This window comes from Microcebus murinus, chromosome 4, assembly GCF_040939455.1.
Source record: "Microcebus murinus isolate Inina chromosome 4, M.murinus_Inina_mat1.0, whole genome shotgun sequence".
Classification (NCBI taxonomy): domain Eukaryota; kingdom Metazoa; phylum Chordata; class Mammalia; order Primates; family Cheirogaleidae; genus Microcebus; species Microcebus murinus.
The window spans coordinates 53,405,883-53,423,144 of NC_134107.1; the positions used below are offsets into that span (position 1 = coordinate 53,405,883).

The 17,262-nt window shown below is 36.5% G+C and overlaps 3 protein-coding genes across 3 annotated transcripts in view; 2 read left to right on the forward strand and 1 right to left on the reverse strand.

Annotated features, from left to right (window-relative positions):
* The window catches only part of EIF3F (eukaryotic translation initiation factor 3 subunit F), a 288,155-nt gene that overhangs the window by 245,512 nt on the left and 25,381 nt on the right, over nucleotides 1-17,262 (reverse strand). The window lies entirely within an intron of this gene.
* On the forward strand, nucleotides 1,043-2,017 carry LOC105881938 (olfactory receptor 5P76-like). The gene has a single exon (XM_012783931.3). It carries the CDS (start codon nucleotides 1,043-1,045, stop codon nucleotides 2,015-2,017), a length of 975 nt encoding a protein of 324 aa, XP_012639385.2.
* On the forward strand, nucleotides 14,955-15,911 carry LOC105881937 (olfactory receptor 5P76-like). Its single transcript, XM_020286878.2, has one exon. It carries the CDS (start codon nucleotides 14,955-14,957, stop codon nucleotides 15,909-15,911), a length of 957 nt encoding a protein of 318 aa, XP_020142467.2.

The window sequence follows — 17,262 nt, forward strand, 5'->3', positions numbered from 1 at the left end:
CATGCCTTTTATACATTATTTGTCAGAAAACTGAAATGCTCATCTATTATCCACTTATTTTTGAGTGTACTGTTTTCTTGGTAAATATTTTGTCGTTGCTGTTGTTGAGACAGTGTATGACTTGTTGTCCCTGGGTAGAGTGCAGTCATTGTGTCACCACAAGCTCTAACTACTGGGCTGTGAGTTATCCTTCTGCCTCAGCCTCCTGGGTAGCTGGGACTACAGGCATGTGTCAACACTTGGCTGGGTTTTGTGGTTTTGTGTATGTTATTTTTGTTTTTCTTTTTTATTCAGTAGAGATGAGGTCTCACTGTGCTCCCGCTGGTGTTGAACTCCTGATTTCCAGCTATCCTCTCGCCTCAGCCTCCCAGAAAGCGAGAATTACAAGGTGATCCACTGTGTCCCGCCAATTCATGGTAAATATTATTCACTCTCCTTTATAAAATAGTTTCTGTAGGAATTGAGTGGAACCAGACTTCCTGGGGTTCATATCCTGATACCACAATTGGCTATGTAACCTTAGGTAAGTTACTTTACATTTTCAAAATCAGGATCCTCATATATAAAATGAAAATTAAAAATACTGAATATTATTTTATGGAAATTAAAAAAATATATATATTTCTTAACCCTGTGCCAGTAATTTAGTAAGCATTCAGTAAATGTTAGCTAATACTCAAATTTCCATTGCATAATTGTACACTTATATATTTAATCTTTTTTGCTGTATTTATGATCCCTTTTTGTTATGTTTTTAAATCTTTAGTTCAAAGCCACTCTTTGGTCTTTTGGTGGGTTTTTTTTTTTTGGTGTTTCTGGTAAATGAGGTTTTAAACTATGGAATGACTCATTACACAAAAATATATAACAATGAGACACTAAATTCAATACAACAATTTTTAGTCCAAACCTTCCTTGAATGATATATTTGTTCATATTAACCTTCATCTATTTATTAATGAAAATACAGTCCACAGTTTTATAACTGCTTTAATGTACTCTTCCCATCACAGGTGCTTTTAGGGAGCAGCTACCTGGTCTCATGGATTCCCAGGAAGGTATGAACCACACTGCTGTGAGGGAGTTCATCTTATTGGGCTTAACAGATGATCCAGTCCTTTGCATCATCCTCTTCATGATCATCCTGTGCATCTACCTGGTGACCATATCTGGCAACCTCAGCACAATCATTCTCATCAGAATCTCCTCCCAGCTCCATCACCCTATGTATTTTTTTCTGAGCCACTTGGCTTCTGCTGACTTAGTCTTTTCATCTTCTGTCACCCCCAACATGCTTGTAAACTTCCTGGTGGAGAGAAATACAATTACCTACCTTGGATGCGCCATCCAGTTTGGTTTCACTGCTTTCTTTGGGGCAGTTGAGTGTTTTCTTCTGGCTGTCATGGCTTATGACCGCTTTCTGGCAATCTGCAACCCACTGCTTTATTCGACCAAAATGTCCACTCAAGTCTGTGTGCAGTTACTCATAGTGGCTTATATGGGTGGTTTCCTTAACTCTTTCTCCTTTATCTTTTCCTTCTTTTCTTTATTTTTCTGTGGACCAAATCGAGTCAATCATTTTTTCTGTGATTTTGCTCCTTTAATAGAACTCTCCTGTTCTGATGCCAGTGTCCCTATAGCTGTTTCCTCATTTTCTGCTGGCTTTGTCCTTATGGTCACTGTGCTTGTCATAGCCGTCTCCTACATCTGCATCCTCATCACCATCCTGAAGATGCACTCCACCGAGGGGCGCCACAAGGCCTTCTCCACCTGCACCTCCCACCTCACTGTGGTCACTCTGTTCTATGGGACCACTATATTCATTTATGTGATGCCCAAGTCCAGCTACTCAACGGACGAGAACAAGGTGGTGTCTGTGTTCTACACGGTGGTCATCCCCATGTTGAACCCCCTCATCTACACTCTTAGGAATAAGGAGATTAAGGGGGCTCTTAAGAGAGAACTTGGTAGAAGAATATTTTCCAGTGATGCCTGTTATTTTTGTAGGATTTCATAGAATAATATTACATGGAACCCTATGTATTTTCTTCAGCATACTTAGTATATATGTAGATACAAATTCAATGTTTCCTTTTTCCACAATGTTGTACACTTCATATTGATGCTCAAGGCCTTTCTTCTTCTGCCATGCAGTTAATATTCACAACAATTCGTAGAACATAGCAAGCATAATTGCATATTTGAAAGAATTAATGATAATGGATGGCTGAATGAAACTTTAGTTCTTGCTTGAAAACTTTCTCTGCTGAATTTGAATCCCCACCACTGAAATGTTAAATGCTTCCAACTAAATCAAGTGATTGAATGTTACAGGGTTTTGACAAACTCATATTCAGCACATCTACACCACTGCCTTAACACTGTCATAACCCAGATTAGCAACTGAATCAGAGCCTCGTTTACTAAAAGGTTTGTAATCACACTCTACTGAACAATTTTTCTCTTGTGTATTTGCATATTTGGAGAGTTACACAATCTAGAAACCAAATATTAGGAATAGCAACAGTAGCTGTAGTAACAATATTAGCAATAGCAGGTAAGAAAAAATTGTTCATTACTTTCTTGGCACTTATCCTAGTGATGTATAAGTATGGTATTAACCTTATTTATGCAGAGAGTGACTCCTTAAAATTTTGCTTCCATGTTTATATTACAGCGGATGTAGCAGAGGTACATACAGCTTAAGGTATATGTCAAGATCAGAAATATACTCTTAATTTTGATTAATCCTAAAATCTTTGATTTGTTTTGAGGCATATGTAATCTGTGGTGAGCGAAGTGAGGGGATCTTTGAGAGCACTTTACCACTAGTAGACCTGTTTCTGAGACATATTCCTTTCTAGCTAACACTTTCTATTTATTTATTTTTATTATTTTCTTAAATTTCAGAATATTATGTAGGTACAAAAGTTTTGCTACATATAATGACTTTGCCTCACGCAAGCCAAAGCTACAAGTGTGCCCATCCCCAATACAGTGCGCTCCACACCCATTAGTTGTGAGGATTTGTTTTTAATTTCAGGATATTATTGGGGTACAGACATTGTGGTTACATGTTATGACTTTGCCTCATCCAAGCCAGGATTGGAGGCATGCCCTTCCCCCATGCAATGTGCAGTGTCTATTACTTGTGAGTTTACCCACCCGCGATGAATATTACTAGCATGTGAGCACCTTATTGTTGATCAGTCAGTGCCAATTTCATGGGGAGAACATGTGGTGCTTATTCTTCAATTCTTGGTATACCTCACTTCAGAGGATGAACTCAAGCTCTATCCAGGGAAATATAAGGGTTGTTAGATCACCATTTTTTTTTAACTGAATAGTATTCCATTGTATACATATACCATATTTTATTAATCCACTAATGGATTGACGGGCACTTGGGTTCTTTCCACATCCTCACAATAGTGAATAGTGCTCCCATAAACATTCGGGTGCACATGTCTTCATTATAGAATATCTTTTGTTCCTTTGAGTAGATGCCTAATAGTGTTGTTGCTGGATCAAATGGTATTTCTATTTTTCGCTCTTTGAGTTATCTCCAAATTACTTTCTACAGAGTTTGTACCAATTTTCAGTCCCACCAGCAGTGTAAGAGTGATCCTACCTCTCCACATCCTCACTAGCATTTTTTTGTTTTAGAATTTTTTGATAAGGCCATTCTCACTGGGGTTAAGTGATATCTGACTGTGGTTTTGATTTATATTTCTCTAATGATTAGAGATGTTGAACATTGTTTTATATGTTTGCTGGCCATTATTCTATGTTGTTTTGAAAAGTTTCTGTTCATGTCCTTTGCCGATTTACTGATAGGGTTGTTTGATTTTTTCTTGTTGCTTTTTTAAAAATTCTACATAGATTCTTGTTATCTGCTCTTATCAGATGTGTAGAAAGCAAATATTTTCTCCTATTCTGTACACTGTCCATTCACTCTAATGATAGTTTCCTTGGTTTTGCACAAGCTTTTTAATTTGATCAGATCCCATCTATTTATTTTTGAGGCTGCTGTAATTGTTTTGGGGGGTCTTCATAAATTCTTTGCCTGGGCTGATGTCTGAAAGAGTCTTCCCTACATTTTCTTCTAGGATTCTTAAGATTTTATTCTTTAGGTTTAAGTCTGTTATCCACCGTGAATTGGTTTTTGTAAGAGGTGAGAGGTGGGGATCCAGTTTCAGTCTTCTGCATGTAGCTAACCAGTTTGCCAGTACCATTTATTGAAAAGGGATTCTTTTCCCCAGTGTATATTTTTGTCTGCTTTGTCAAAGATGAGATGACAATATGTGTTGATTTTTCCATCTATTTCCATCTTCTACAATTTCTTCTCTTAGAATTTCATAGTTCTCCCTGTATATGTCTTTCACCTTTTTCATTAAATATATACCTAGATATTTGATTTTCTTTGAGGCTATTGTAAAAAGTATTGTGTTTTTGGTTTGAATTTCTGCTTGACTCTTATTGGCATGTAAGAATGCCTCTGATTTGTATGTATTAATTTTCTTGGTGAATTCCTCCCTTTAATATTATATAATGAACATCTTTGACTTCTTTACTATTGTTGATTTAAAGTCAATCTTGTCTGATAGGAGAATGGGTACACATGCTTTCTTTAGGTTTCCATTTGCTTGAAATATTTCTTTGCATCCCTTCACCTTGAGTCTGTAGGAATCCTTTTGTGTTAGATGTGTTTCCTAGAGACAGCAGATACTTGGCTTGTATATTTTCATGCACTCAGCCAGCCTGTGTCTCTTGAAAAAGCATTTGATGAAATTTACCACCCTTTAATGATAACAACACTCAACAAACCAGGCATAGAAGGAACATATCTCAGGATTATAAAAGCCATATATGACAAACTCACAGCCAACATGACAATGAATGAAACATTGAAAGCATTACCCCTAAGAACTGGAAAAGATAATGGTGCCCACTGTCATCCCTTCTATTTAACATAGTGCTGGAAGTCCTAGCCAGAGCATTCAGGCAAGAGAAAGAAATAAAGGGTATCCAAATGGGGAAAGAGCAGGTCAAACTATCACTTTTTGCTGATGATATGATGTTATATCTAGAAAAAAACAAAAGAATCCACCAAACTACTCCTGGAATTGATAAATAAATCCAGCAAAGTCTCAGGTTGCAACATCAATGTACAGAAATCAGTAGCCTTCCTATATACCAATAACAGTCAAGCTGAGAATAAAATCAAGACTCGGTATCATTCACAATAGCACAAAGAAAATAAAATACCTAGGAATGTACTTCACTGAGGAAGTAAAAGATTTCTACAAAGAAAACAACAAAACACGAAGGAGAGAAATCACAAATGATACAAACAAAGGAAAAATATATCCATAGATTAGTAGAATCAACACTGTTAATATGTCCATAATACCCAAAGTTATTTTCAATGCAATCCCCATGAAAATACCAGTGTCATATACCATAAATCTAGAGAAAATAATTTTGTTTCCCTTGGAACCAGAAAAGAGCCTGAATAGCCAAAGAAATGTTAATGAAAAAGAACAAATCTAGTGGCATCACATTACTAGAGTACAAACTATATTACAAGGCTATATTATCCCAAACAACATAATATTGTCAAAAGATAAAGAGAGATAAACAAATGTGACAAAGAACCAAGAGCAAATATAAAAACATCCACATACAGCTAACAGACCTTTGACAAAACATACAACACTATGCAGTGCAGAAAAGAATGCCTATTCAAGATAGTGCTGCAAAAATTGGATAGCCACATACCAAAGAATAAAACAGGTTCCATATATTTCAACACTTACAAAAATTAATTGGAGTTGGATAAAGAACTTAAATGTGAGGCATGAGACCATAAGAACACTAGAAGCAAACATTGACAAACTCTTTTAGATAGCAGACTATGCAAAAAATTTATGAAGAAGACCCCAGTGGCAGTCACAGTAACATCAAACATAAATAAGTGGGACTGGATTAAATTAAGAACTTTTACACAGCTAAGGAAATGATCAACAGAACAAATAGACAACCTACAGAATGGGAGAAAATATTTGCAACCCATATATCTGGTAGAGAGCTAATAACCATTACCTAAAAATAAATCAAACAAATCAGCAAGGAAAAAACCAAAAACCATATTAAAATGTGGGAAAGGACATGAACAGAAGCTATCCAAAAGAACAGAGACAAATGGCCAATAAATAAATATATGAAGAAATGCTAATTATCAGGGAAATTCAAAGTACTAATTATTAGGGAAATTCAAATTAAAACCACCATGAGATATTACCTTACCCAGTTGGAATGACTCTTATTAAAAATTCCAAAAATAATACATGCTGGAAGGGATGCAGAGAAAAAGGAACACTCATACGCTGTTGGTAGGACAGTGATTAGTACAACATCTATGGGAAAAATATGGATATTTTTCACAGAACTGAAAGTAGACCTATCATGTGATCAAGCAGTCATACTACTGGGTATTTACTCAAAGGAAAAGAAGTCATTTTATTAAAAAGACATCTGCACTCAAATGTTTATTGCAGTACAATTCACAGTGGCAAAGATGTAAAATTAACCCAAGTGCCCATCAATTCATGAGTGGATTAATAAAATGTGGTTTATGTATATATTATGGCATACTACTCAGTCACAAAGAATGATGAATTAATGCCTTTTTCAACATTTTGAATAGAACTGGAGACTAATATCCAACGTGCAGTATTTAAAGAATGGAAAAAGAAACACCACATGCATTCACTATTAACTTGGAACTATCCAATGAGCACACATATGCACAGAGGGAAGTAAAACTAAGTGCAAATCAAGCAGGGAGTAGGGGAGAGGAGAAGATGGAAATGGGTACTATGAACTTTTTCTGGGTGTTGGACATACTTATAACTCTGACTGGAGAATAAAAAAATTGATGCATGTAACCAGAAACATTTGTAACCCTGTAATCTTTTGAAATTAGAAAAAGGAAAAGGAAAAAAAAAATACATGTTTGAAGACATAGATTTACAGTTCCCTTGAAGCTGTAGTAGCCCCAGTTTTCTCACGTCTTGCCTCTTAGGTAGCACAGGAAACAAGTACAAAAAGACTTTGAAAAGTAGAATGAGGAAGGTTGACTGTCTAAGTACATTGAGACTTGAGAAGGAACATTGCAATGGGTTCTTTGGGTCTCCTTATTGTTCCTATATAACCTGGACAATATGGTGCAGAACCCACCAACTCAGAACTGCTAACAGACACACACAAAAAACACTGCTAAGAAAAGCCCCTTCCTCATAGTCAAAGAACAAGAAAAAGGGTGGCCTTCAAAGAACAACAATCTTTTGGCATTTTCTGCCCAATTCCAGATATTCGCCAATGGAAAAACATTCCATGCCCCCTTTCCCTAGGTTTAAGTGGAGACAAGCAGGGAATTGACCTCCCTTACCCTCTCTTTGATTGCCCTGCCAGGCTTGTGCCAGCCGAGTCCAATGGAGAACGGAACCTCCACTGACATTTGGCAGAAATAAAAAGTAATGAGATGGTGTGAGGTGAGGCTAGTCTGTACTCTTCCCTCTTGTGGCCCCCCAGTTGGTGGTGGCCCTGAGGAGCTGAGCTGGCAGTCTTCCCTGCAACATCAAAGCAGATGAACCAGCTCTCCACCTCTCTGTCTCCTAGGGCAGTGGCTCCCAACAGGGAGCAGAAGTTACTCAGAGGCAAGGAGACATGGAAGTCAGTACCCCACCTTCCCTAGGAATATATCAGTAGGGCAGAAGTGGAGTTGAACTTCCACCTCACCCTCTGGAAGAAGGCAGAGTAACTCAGGACTCCCTCTTGGTAGGCTAGGATCATTGGAGCCCAGCAAGAAGATAAATATACTCACTCACCTGCCAGTTTCAGCTACACCCCAACAGGATGAGTGCATGCTACAAGAGGAATGAATATGATCCAGAGTCTCATAATATGACATCCAAAGAGTCGATGATGCAGTCTACAATTAGTTGTTATTCTGAGAACTAGAAAAACATATCTTGAATGAAAGAAGACAATCATGTCTACACTAAGACAAATAAGATATTCAATTTTCTGATAAAGATTTAAAGCAGTTGTTGGAAAAAATGATTTAGGAAGGAATCAATAATTTTCTTGAAAAAATGAGGAAAATAGAGAATTTCAGCATAGAAATAGAAGTTATGAAGAAAAAGTGAATGGAAATTATATAACTACAAAATACACTCATAGAAATATTTAAAAAATTAATAACAGATTTGCTGGATGAGCTTGGTAGTATAGTGGAGGTACAGGACACAGAATCAGTGAACTTAAATAAAAGTGAATAAAATTTACCTCTTCTGAACAACAAATAAAATAGATTGGGACAAGAAAAAAGAACATAACTACAGGAACATATGGGACAAAAAGAGAGCAAATATTTCTATCTTGAGATTTCAAAAAGAAAGAAGAATGAAAGGGGTCCTCAATAAGTGCTCAAGGAAATAATGACTGAAAACTTGCCAAAGTGGTGAGAAATTAATACAGCCATAGATTCAGTGAGCTGAGTAAATATCAAATAGTATAAACCTAAGGAAATGCACACCAAGACACATCCTAATTAAACTCTTCAAAACTAAAGACAGACTTATCTTGAAAGCAGCCAGAGAGAAAGGACTGAGAAGTAAAAATAAAACCTAAGCCCCAAGGTCAATGGAATGACCCCCCTCTTGGCCATGGGGACACCAAAGAAACATTAAAAATTGAGTTCCCAGTCAAGATGGGTTGGGAGCTCATTATACTTCTCTGTTCCCAGTTTAGACTCAGCAACTGACCAGCATTAATGTTAAAGTAGCGATCATAATGCTGACAGTATGTACTGTTTGTGTCAATAAGATACCAAGTTGTAAACATGACCCAGACCATACCAAGCAAAGCTTAATTAAGTCTTACCCCGACACACACCTATAGAATAAACTGTGTTTAAGTTCCACAATGTTTTTCTTCTTCTCTAGCATGTAAACAAACACTGACCTCCAGATAAGTAATAAGAAAATAAGATTCTAACCACCACCCACATGTTCCACAAGTCCTGACTGCAGCTTTGATTGGACAAGTGACTAATTTCAGTAACTTTCTCCCACTGCCCATGGACTGGTTCTGGCTGATTTGTAGAGGCTGTGCACTTGAGTGCCTTCCTGTCCCTGCTTCACCTTATGACCTATACAGCCTAATTGTAATACATTTAAATGTTGTCTCCACCCCAAGTGAACACTGGGTGTATGTAACATGCATGTCTGCTTATCACACATGCATTAGCATCCCCTTTGTGAATATTCATAGCTCCTCCTTTAATCTGATGGATATGTATATTTGGTCAACACATTAAGCACAAATTTCTATTCCACCCTCCCTTCCTTCAAAAGACTTGGTTTTGGTTTTCAGCAAGAGGGTGCACTTCCTGCTTGAAGGTTGTGATCCTCTTCTGAGGAAATAAGGCTCTCCTCTCCAAATTTATAAAGACCTCAGGATTTTTAAGTTGACAGCACACATTACTTATAAGAGAATAGAAACTTGAAAGACAGCGAGTTTCTCATCTGAAGCTAAGAGACCAGAAGGGAATGGCACAACATCGTTGTTTTTTTTTGAATTTTTAAAAATTCCTTTTTTATTCCTGATGGAGCTTATTAGAGATTTCTCTTTTCTGCTTTTCGTTAGCTTAGCCAATGGTGTGTCAATTTTGTTTATTTTTTCAAAGAACCAACTTTTTGTTTTATTAATCTCCTGAATAGCTTCCCTGTTTTCAATTTCCTTTAGTTCTGATTTGAACTTGTTGATTTCACTTCTTCTGCTGGGTTTGGGGTTGGTCTGTTCTTCTTTTTCCAGCTCTTTGAGTCGTTTCATTAGAATGTCTATTTGTGATCTTTTTGTCTTTTGGTTATAGGCATTTATGGAGATAAACTTTCCTCTCAGAACTGCTTTAGCTGTGTCCCAGAGAAGTTGATAACTTGTCTCTCCATTGTCGTTTTCTTCATAGAATTTTTTTATTTCCGTCTTGATTTCTTCATTTATGAAGTAATCATTTAGTAGGAAGTTGTTTAATTTCCACGTTTTTGTGTAGAAATGTGAGTTTCTGTTAGGGTTGATTTCTACTTTTATTCCACTGTGATCTGAGAAGGTACATGGTATGATTTCTATTTTTCTAAATTTCTTGAGATTTACTTTGTGTCCTAGGATATGGTCAATCTTAGAGAATGTCCCGTGAGCTGATGAGAAGAACATATATTTAGTGGATTTTGGGTAGAATGTCCTATAGATGTCAATCAGACCCAATTGTTCCAGGGTTTTGTTTAAGTTCATTATTTCTTTATTAATTTTCTGTTTGGAGGATCTGTATTGTGCCGTCAGTGGGGTGTTGAAATCTCTGGTGATTATGGAGTTGCTATTAATCCATTTGCTTAGCTCCAGTAAGGTTTGCTTTATGAAACTGGGTGCACCTAAGTTGGGTGCATATATATTTAAAATTGTTATCTCTTCTTGTTGAAGTGTGCCCTTCACCATTAAATAATGACCCTCTTTGTCTTTCACTACTTTTGTTGGTTTAAAAACTAAATCGTCTGAAATTAGAACTGCCATGCCAGCCTTCTTTTGGCTTCCACTTGCCTGGAATACTGATCTCCACCCTTTTACTTTTAGTCTATATGCATCCTTGCAGGTTAGATGTGTTTCCTGAAGACAGCATATACTTGGCCTGTATTTTCTTATCCATTCAGCCAGCCTATGTCTCTTGAGTGGAGAGTTTAAGCCATTCACATTTATTGAGAGAACTAATAGGTAAGGTAGATTACCGATCATTCTATTGGGTTGGATGTTGCTATGGCTTTAGGTCTCATGTTTGGGTCTTTAATTCATTTAGAGTTGGTTTTTGTGAATGGTTTAAGAAGCATCCACCTGTAATCCTAGCACTCTGGGAGGCCGAGGCGGGCGGATTGCTCAAGGTCAGGAGTTCAAAACCAGCCTGAGCGAGACCCCGTCTCTACCATAAAAATAGAAAGAAATTAATTGGCCAACTAATATATATAATATAAAAATCAGCCGGGCATGGTGGCTCGTGCCTGTAGTCCCAGCTACTCGGGAGGCTGAGGCAGGAGGATCGCTTGAGCCCAGGAGTCTGAGGTTGCTGTGAGCGAGGCTGACGCCACGGCACTCACTCTAGTAGCCTGGGCAAGAAAGCGAGACTCTGTCTCAAAAAAAAAAAAAAAAAAAAAGAAGCATCCAATTTCATTCTTTTGCAAGCATATATCTAGTTTTTCCAATCGCACTTGTTAAAGAGACTATTTTTTCCTACTGTGTATTCTTAGTGATCTTGTCTAAAATTAGTTGTTCATTTATGTCTTGATTTATTTCTGTGCTCTCTATTCTTTCTATTGGTCTGTGGGTATGTTGTTCTTACATTTTAAAAATTATTTTTAATTATAGTAAAATACATTTAGCATAAAATTTTTACCTTAACCATTTTAAGCATATAGTTCAGTGGTATTAAGAATATTCACATCATTGTGCAACCATCACCATAATCCATCTCCAGAACTCTTTCATCTTGTAAAATTGATACTTCGTACCCTCTAAACAATAACTCTTCATTCCCTTCTCTCTTTAAGCCTCAGTAAACAAGCATTTGCCTTCTTTCTCTATGAGCTTGAGTACTCTAGGTACTTCTTATATGTGGAATTTTTTGCAGTATTTGTCTTTATGTGAATGGTTTATATCCTTTAGCATAATATCCTCAAGCCTTATCCATGTTGAAGCATATGTCAGAATTTCCTTCCTGAGTAAGGCTAAATAATTCTCTTGTATGTATATTCCACATATTTTGTTTGTCCATTCATCTATCCATGGAGACTTGGATTACATCCACATTTTTGGTTACTGCAAGATAATGGTGAACTCAGCTGGGTAGTAATATTATATCTTGCTACCAAAAGATATAAATAAAAAGCTGAAGGGAATATATATGACTGTAAAAGAAATCAAAAAAACTTTTTGCTTGGATAATCTTTATATTTATTGTTTATTTTTCTAGAATAAAATGAATAACTTATTTGCAATAACCTTACCTGAGAGATTCCACTTTCACTCTACTTATTAATTGCTTGGTTGGCAAAGAGGAAGCTCTGAATGAAAGTTGGTTGGTGTCAGCAGTGGTAAACCACTTCCACCAAGGGTGGCATCAGGAGAGAGTATGAGGTAGGACTCTTTAATATTAGGGTTAGCAAGAGACTTAGGGTTTCCAGGTTGAAGGTTGCCGTTTCTATCACCATCATTCTAATCAGGTAGGTTGCTCAACAGTAGTCATCTCTTGAAAGCATGTGGTATGATAGATGAAGTCTTATCTCGAAGGTGTTCAAGTTTGTTGCCTCCCAGTTCTCTTTCTATACAACTTTTGTAGTATTTATTTATTTTATATCTTTTGTCATAAAAATACATTGATCACTTAAATAATTGTGTCGTTTAAAATTTAATTTTATGTGGGATTTTCCCTCTGTATTTCCAACAGTGCCTAATAAAGTGTCTTATATCTATCAGTACAAAATACTTAGAACATGTACAAGGGTTGAATCAATACAGGTAAAGTAACTGTGCTATATTTGCAATTTAGTTATCTTTAACCTGAAATATCACAGTAAACTTAGAATCAATAGTTAGCCATGAGATAATTCATTATATTATACTCCCAGTAATTATAAAATGAAAGTACACTGACACCTAGATAAAATGAAAACATGGATCACTTGAGTATTGATGCAACACTTAAACATTAGTTGTGTTTGTGTGGGTTGAACTGTTAGATATTCACTTGAGAATGTGATAATGATCCCTGGTGCTTTTGAATTCATATTTGAATCTCTAAAGTCTTTAGAGATTTATCCCCAAAGGCAAAGAATAATATCCTGTGGGTGCTATATATTAACAAGGCCTTTAATTTATAACTGTAACATGAGTGAATTCTTATTTCAAGAAGTAAGATTTTGCTTTTATGAGTCAATCTGATGTGTTGATTTTTATTTACCATTTGAGAACTCTTTATTCTCTAAAGTTGTATGTGTACTCAAAAGTCATAATAGTGAACAGGGCAGATATAATCTATTGGTCAGCTAGCAAGTAACTTTAGGTGAATTAAATTGAGTTTTCACAGTCCCTTTAGTGTGAATAAACAGGCATAATTCAGCCTAGGAAGATTTTTCATTTATTCACTCATAAGAACAGAAACTCACATTCTCATTTAGTGCTACCTAAACTTGGCACTCAGCCACAATGCTAAGAACTTCACTAACTGTGAGATGCTTTGCAAACTCACTGTGAGTAAATATGTTGTGGAAAGACCTACTTTGTTTACTGGTCTAAATGCTCCAGCATCACAGACAACTGCACACTGTGGACGATGTGAAGGGTATAAAGCCAGAAAACTTGGAGAAGAGAGTCAAACTGGCCACTAGCTGGGTGAATCAGGGTAAACTATAAACTTTGTAGGCTGAAAGATTATTCACCTGCATATTATTTCCAAAATAATAGTATTTCTTTCTATAATGTCAATACTTTAATTGGAAAACATTGACACAGTGGGAAGTATTTGATTGGTTTGAATAAAATATACTATAATTGTGCTCTGAATATTAATCATAAAATTTGCATAGTGATTAGATTTATATATCAAACTACATGATATAACATTTTAATTGAAAATATTAAAATGACTTAACAAGTGTACACTAGGTGACTTCATTTATAAACATACTTGAAATTTCTTTCCATTTCTCTCTTGCTCTTTCAAGAAAATTGTACTTCTCTCTTTTTAAAAACTAGTTTTATTTAACTGACAGATATGGTAAACTACATAACTAATTAGGCATGCCTTTTATACATTATTTGTCAGAAAACTGAAATGCTCATCAGTTATCCACTTATTTTCGAGTGTACTGTTTTCTTGGTAAATATTTTGTTGTTGTTGTTGAGACAGAGTGTGACTTGGTGTCCCTGGGTAGAGTGCAGCGATTGCAGTCACCATAAGCTCCAACTCCTGGGCTGTGAGTTATCCTTCTGCCTCAGCCTCCTGGGTAGCTGGGACTACAGGCATCTGCCAACACCTGGCTGAGTTTTGTGGTTTTGTGTATTTTATTTTTGTTTTTCTTTTTTATTCGGTAGAGATGAGGTCTCACTGTGCTCCCACTGGTGTTGAACCCCTGATTTCCAGCTATCCTCTTGCCTCAGCCTTCCAGAAAGCGAGAATTACAGGGTGACCCATCGTGCCAGCCAATTCATGGTAAATATTCACTTTCCTTTGTAACATAGTTTCTGTAGGAATTGACTAGAACCAGGCTTCCTGGGGTTCATATCTTGATATCACCATTTGTTATGTAACCCTAGGTAAGTTACTTTACATTTTCAAAATCAGGATCCTCATATATAAAATGGAAATTAAAAATACTGAATATTATTTTATGGAAATTAAAAATACATATATATATATATTTCTTAACCCTGTGCCAGTAATTTAGTAAGCATTCAGTAAATGTTAGCTAATACTCAAATCTCCATTGCATAATTGTACACTTATATATTTAATCTTTTTTTGTTTTAGTTATGATCTCTTTTTGTTTTGTTTTTAAATCTTTAGTTCCAAACCTCTTTTTGGACTTTTGGTGGGTTTTCGTTTTTCTTTTTTGGTGTTTCTGGTGAAAGAAGTTTTAAACTATGGAATGACTCATTACACAAAAATATGTAAACAATGAGACTCCAAATTCAATATAACAAATTTTAGTCCAAACCTTCCTTGAATGATATATTTGTTCATATTAACCTTCATCTATTTATTAATGAAAATGCAACCCTGAATTTTGTAACTGCTTTAACGTTCTCTTTCCCTCACAGTTTCTTTTGGGGAGCAGCTACATTGTCTCATGGATTCCCTGGTGGACAGGAACCACACTGCTGTGACAGAGTTCATCTTATTGGGCTTAACAGATGATCCAGCCCTTCGCATCATCCTCTTCATGATCATCTTGTGCATCTACCTGGTGACCGTATCTGGCAACCTGAGTACAATCATTCTAATCAGAATCTCCTCTCAGCTCCATCACCCTATGTATTTTTTTCTGAGCCACTTGGCTTCTGCTGACATAGGCTTTTCATCTTCTGTCACCCCCAACATGCTTGTAAACTTCCTGGTGGAGAGAAATACAATTACCTACCTTGGATGCACCATCCAGTTTGGTTTCACTGCTTTCTTTGGGGCAGTTGAGTGTTTCCTTCTGGCTGTCATGGCTTATGACCGCTTTCTGGCAATCTGCAACCCACTGCTTTATTCGACCAAAATGTCCACACAAGTCTGTGTCCAGTTACTCATAGTGGCTTATATGGGTGGTTTTCTTAACTCTTCTTCCTTTATCTCTTCCTTCTTTTCTTTATTTTTCTGTGGACCAAATCGAGTCAATCATTTTTTCTGTGATTTCTCTCCATTAATTGAACTCTCCTGTTCTGATACCAGGGTCCCTATAGCTGTTTCCTCATTTACTGCTGGCTTTGTCCTTATGGTCACTGTGTTTGTCATAGCCGTCTCCTACATCTGCATCCTCATCACCATCCTGAAGATGCGCTCCACCGAGGGGCGCCACAAGGCCTTCTCCACCTGCACCTCCCACCTCACTGCGGTCACTCTGTTCTATGGGACCACTATATTCATTTATGTGATTCCTAAGTCCAGCTACTCGACTGACGAGAACAAGGTGGTGTCTGTGTTCTACACGGTAGTGATCCCCATGTTGAATCCCCTCATCTACACTCTTAGGAATAAGGAGATTAAGGGGGCTCTGAAGAGAGAACTTGGTAGAAGAATATTTTCCAGTGATGCCTGTTAGTTTTGTAGGATTTTATAGAATAATGTTACATGGAACCTTGTGTATTTTCTTTAGCATACTCAGTACATATGTAGATACAGATTTGATGTTTCCTTTTTCCACAATGTTGTACACTTCATATTGAAGCTCAGTGCCTTTCTTCTTCCCCATGAACTTAATATTCACAAAAATTTGTAGAACATGGCAAGCATAATTGCATATTTGAAATAAAGGAAAAAATTAATGATAATTGATGGCTGAATGAAGCTTTAGTTCTTGCTTGAACACTTTCTCTGCTTAATTTGAATCCCCATCACTGAAATGTTGAATGCTTCCAACTGAATCAAGTGATTGAATGTTACAAGGTTTTGACAAACTCATACTCACCATATCTACACCACTGCCTTAACACTGTTATAACCCGGATTAGCAACTGAATCAGAGCCTCGTTTACTAAAAGGTTTGTAATCACACTTCTATTGAACAATTTCTCCCTTGTGTATTTGCATATTTGGAGAGTTAGACAATCTAGAAACCAAATATTAGGAATAGTAGCAGTAGTCATAGTGACAGTATTAACAATAGCAGGGAACAATAAAATTGTTCACTATTGTCTAGGCACTTTTCCAAGTGATGTACAGGTATGGTATTAACTTAATTTATACAGAGAGTGACTCCTTAAAATTTTGTTTCAATCCTTATATTACAGAAGGTGTAGCAGAGGCACATACAGGTCAAGGTATATCTCAAGATCACAAATATACTCTTAATTTTGATTAATCTTAAAATCTTTGATTTGTTTTGAGACATATATAATCTGTGGTAAACAAGATCTTTGAGAACACTTTACCATTAGGAGATTTTTGTGTCTGAGACACATTCATTTTTAGCTAACAGTTTCTATTTATTATTATTATTTTTTAAAATTTCAGAATATTGTGGAGATACAAAGATTTTTGTTACATATAATGCCTTTGTCTCAGCCAAGCCAAAGCTACATGTGTGCCCATCCTTAATACAGTGTGCTCCGCACCCATTAGTTGTGAGGTTTTTCTTTTTAATTTTAGGATATTATGGGGTTATAAAAATTTTGGTTACATGTTATGACTTTTCCTCACCCAAGCCAGGATTAGAGGCATGCTCTTCCCCCATGGGAAGCATACCCCTACGCCCTTAACGCCCAATAAATATTGCTACCAAGTGAGCACCTTAGTGTTAATCAGTCAGTGCCAATTTCATGGCAAGTACATGTGGTGCTTATTCTTCCATTCTTGGGATAACTCACTTCAGAAGATAGGCCCAAGCTGTATCCAGGAAAATATAAGAGTTGCTAGATCACCATTGTTTTTTGTAATTGAGTAGTATTCCATTG

Excerpts from the sequence above, each read along its gene's own strand:
- LOC105881938 (XM_012783931.3), top strand. The coding sequence starts at position 1,043 with ATGGATTCCCAGGAAGGTATGAACCACACTGCTGTGAGGGAGTTCATC.
- LOC105881937 (XM_020286878.2), top strand. The coding sequence starts at position 14,955 with ATGGATTCCCTGGTGGACAGGAACCACACTGCTGTGACAGAGTTCATC.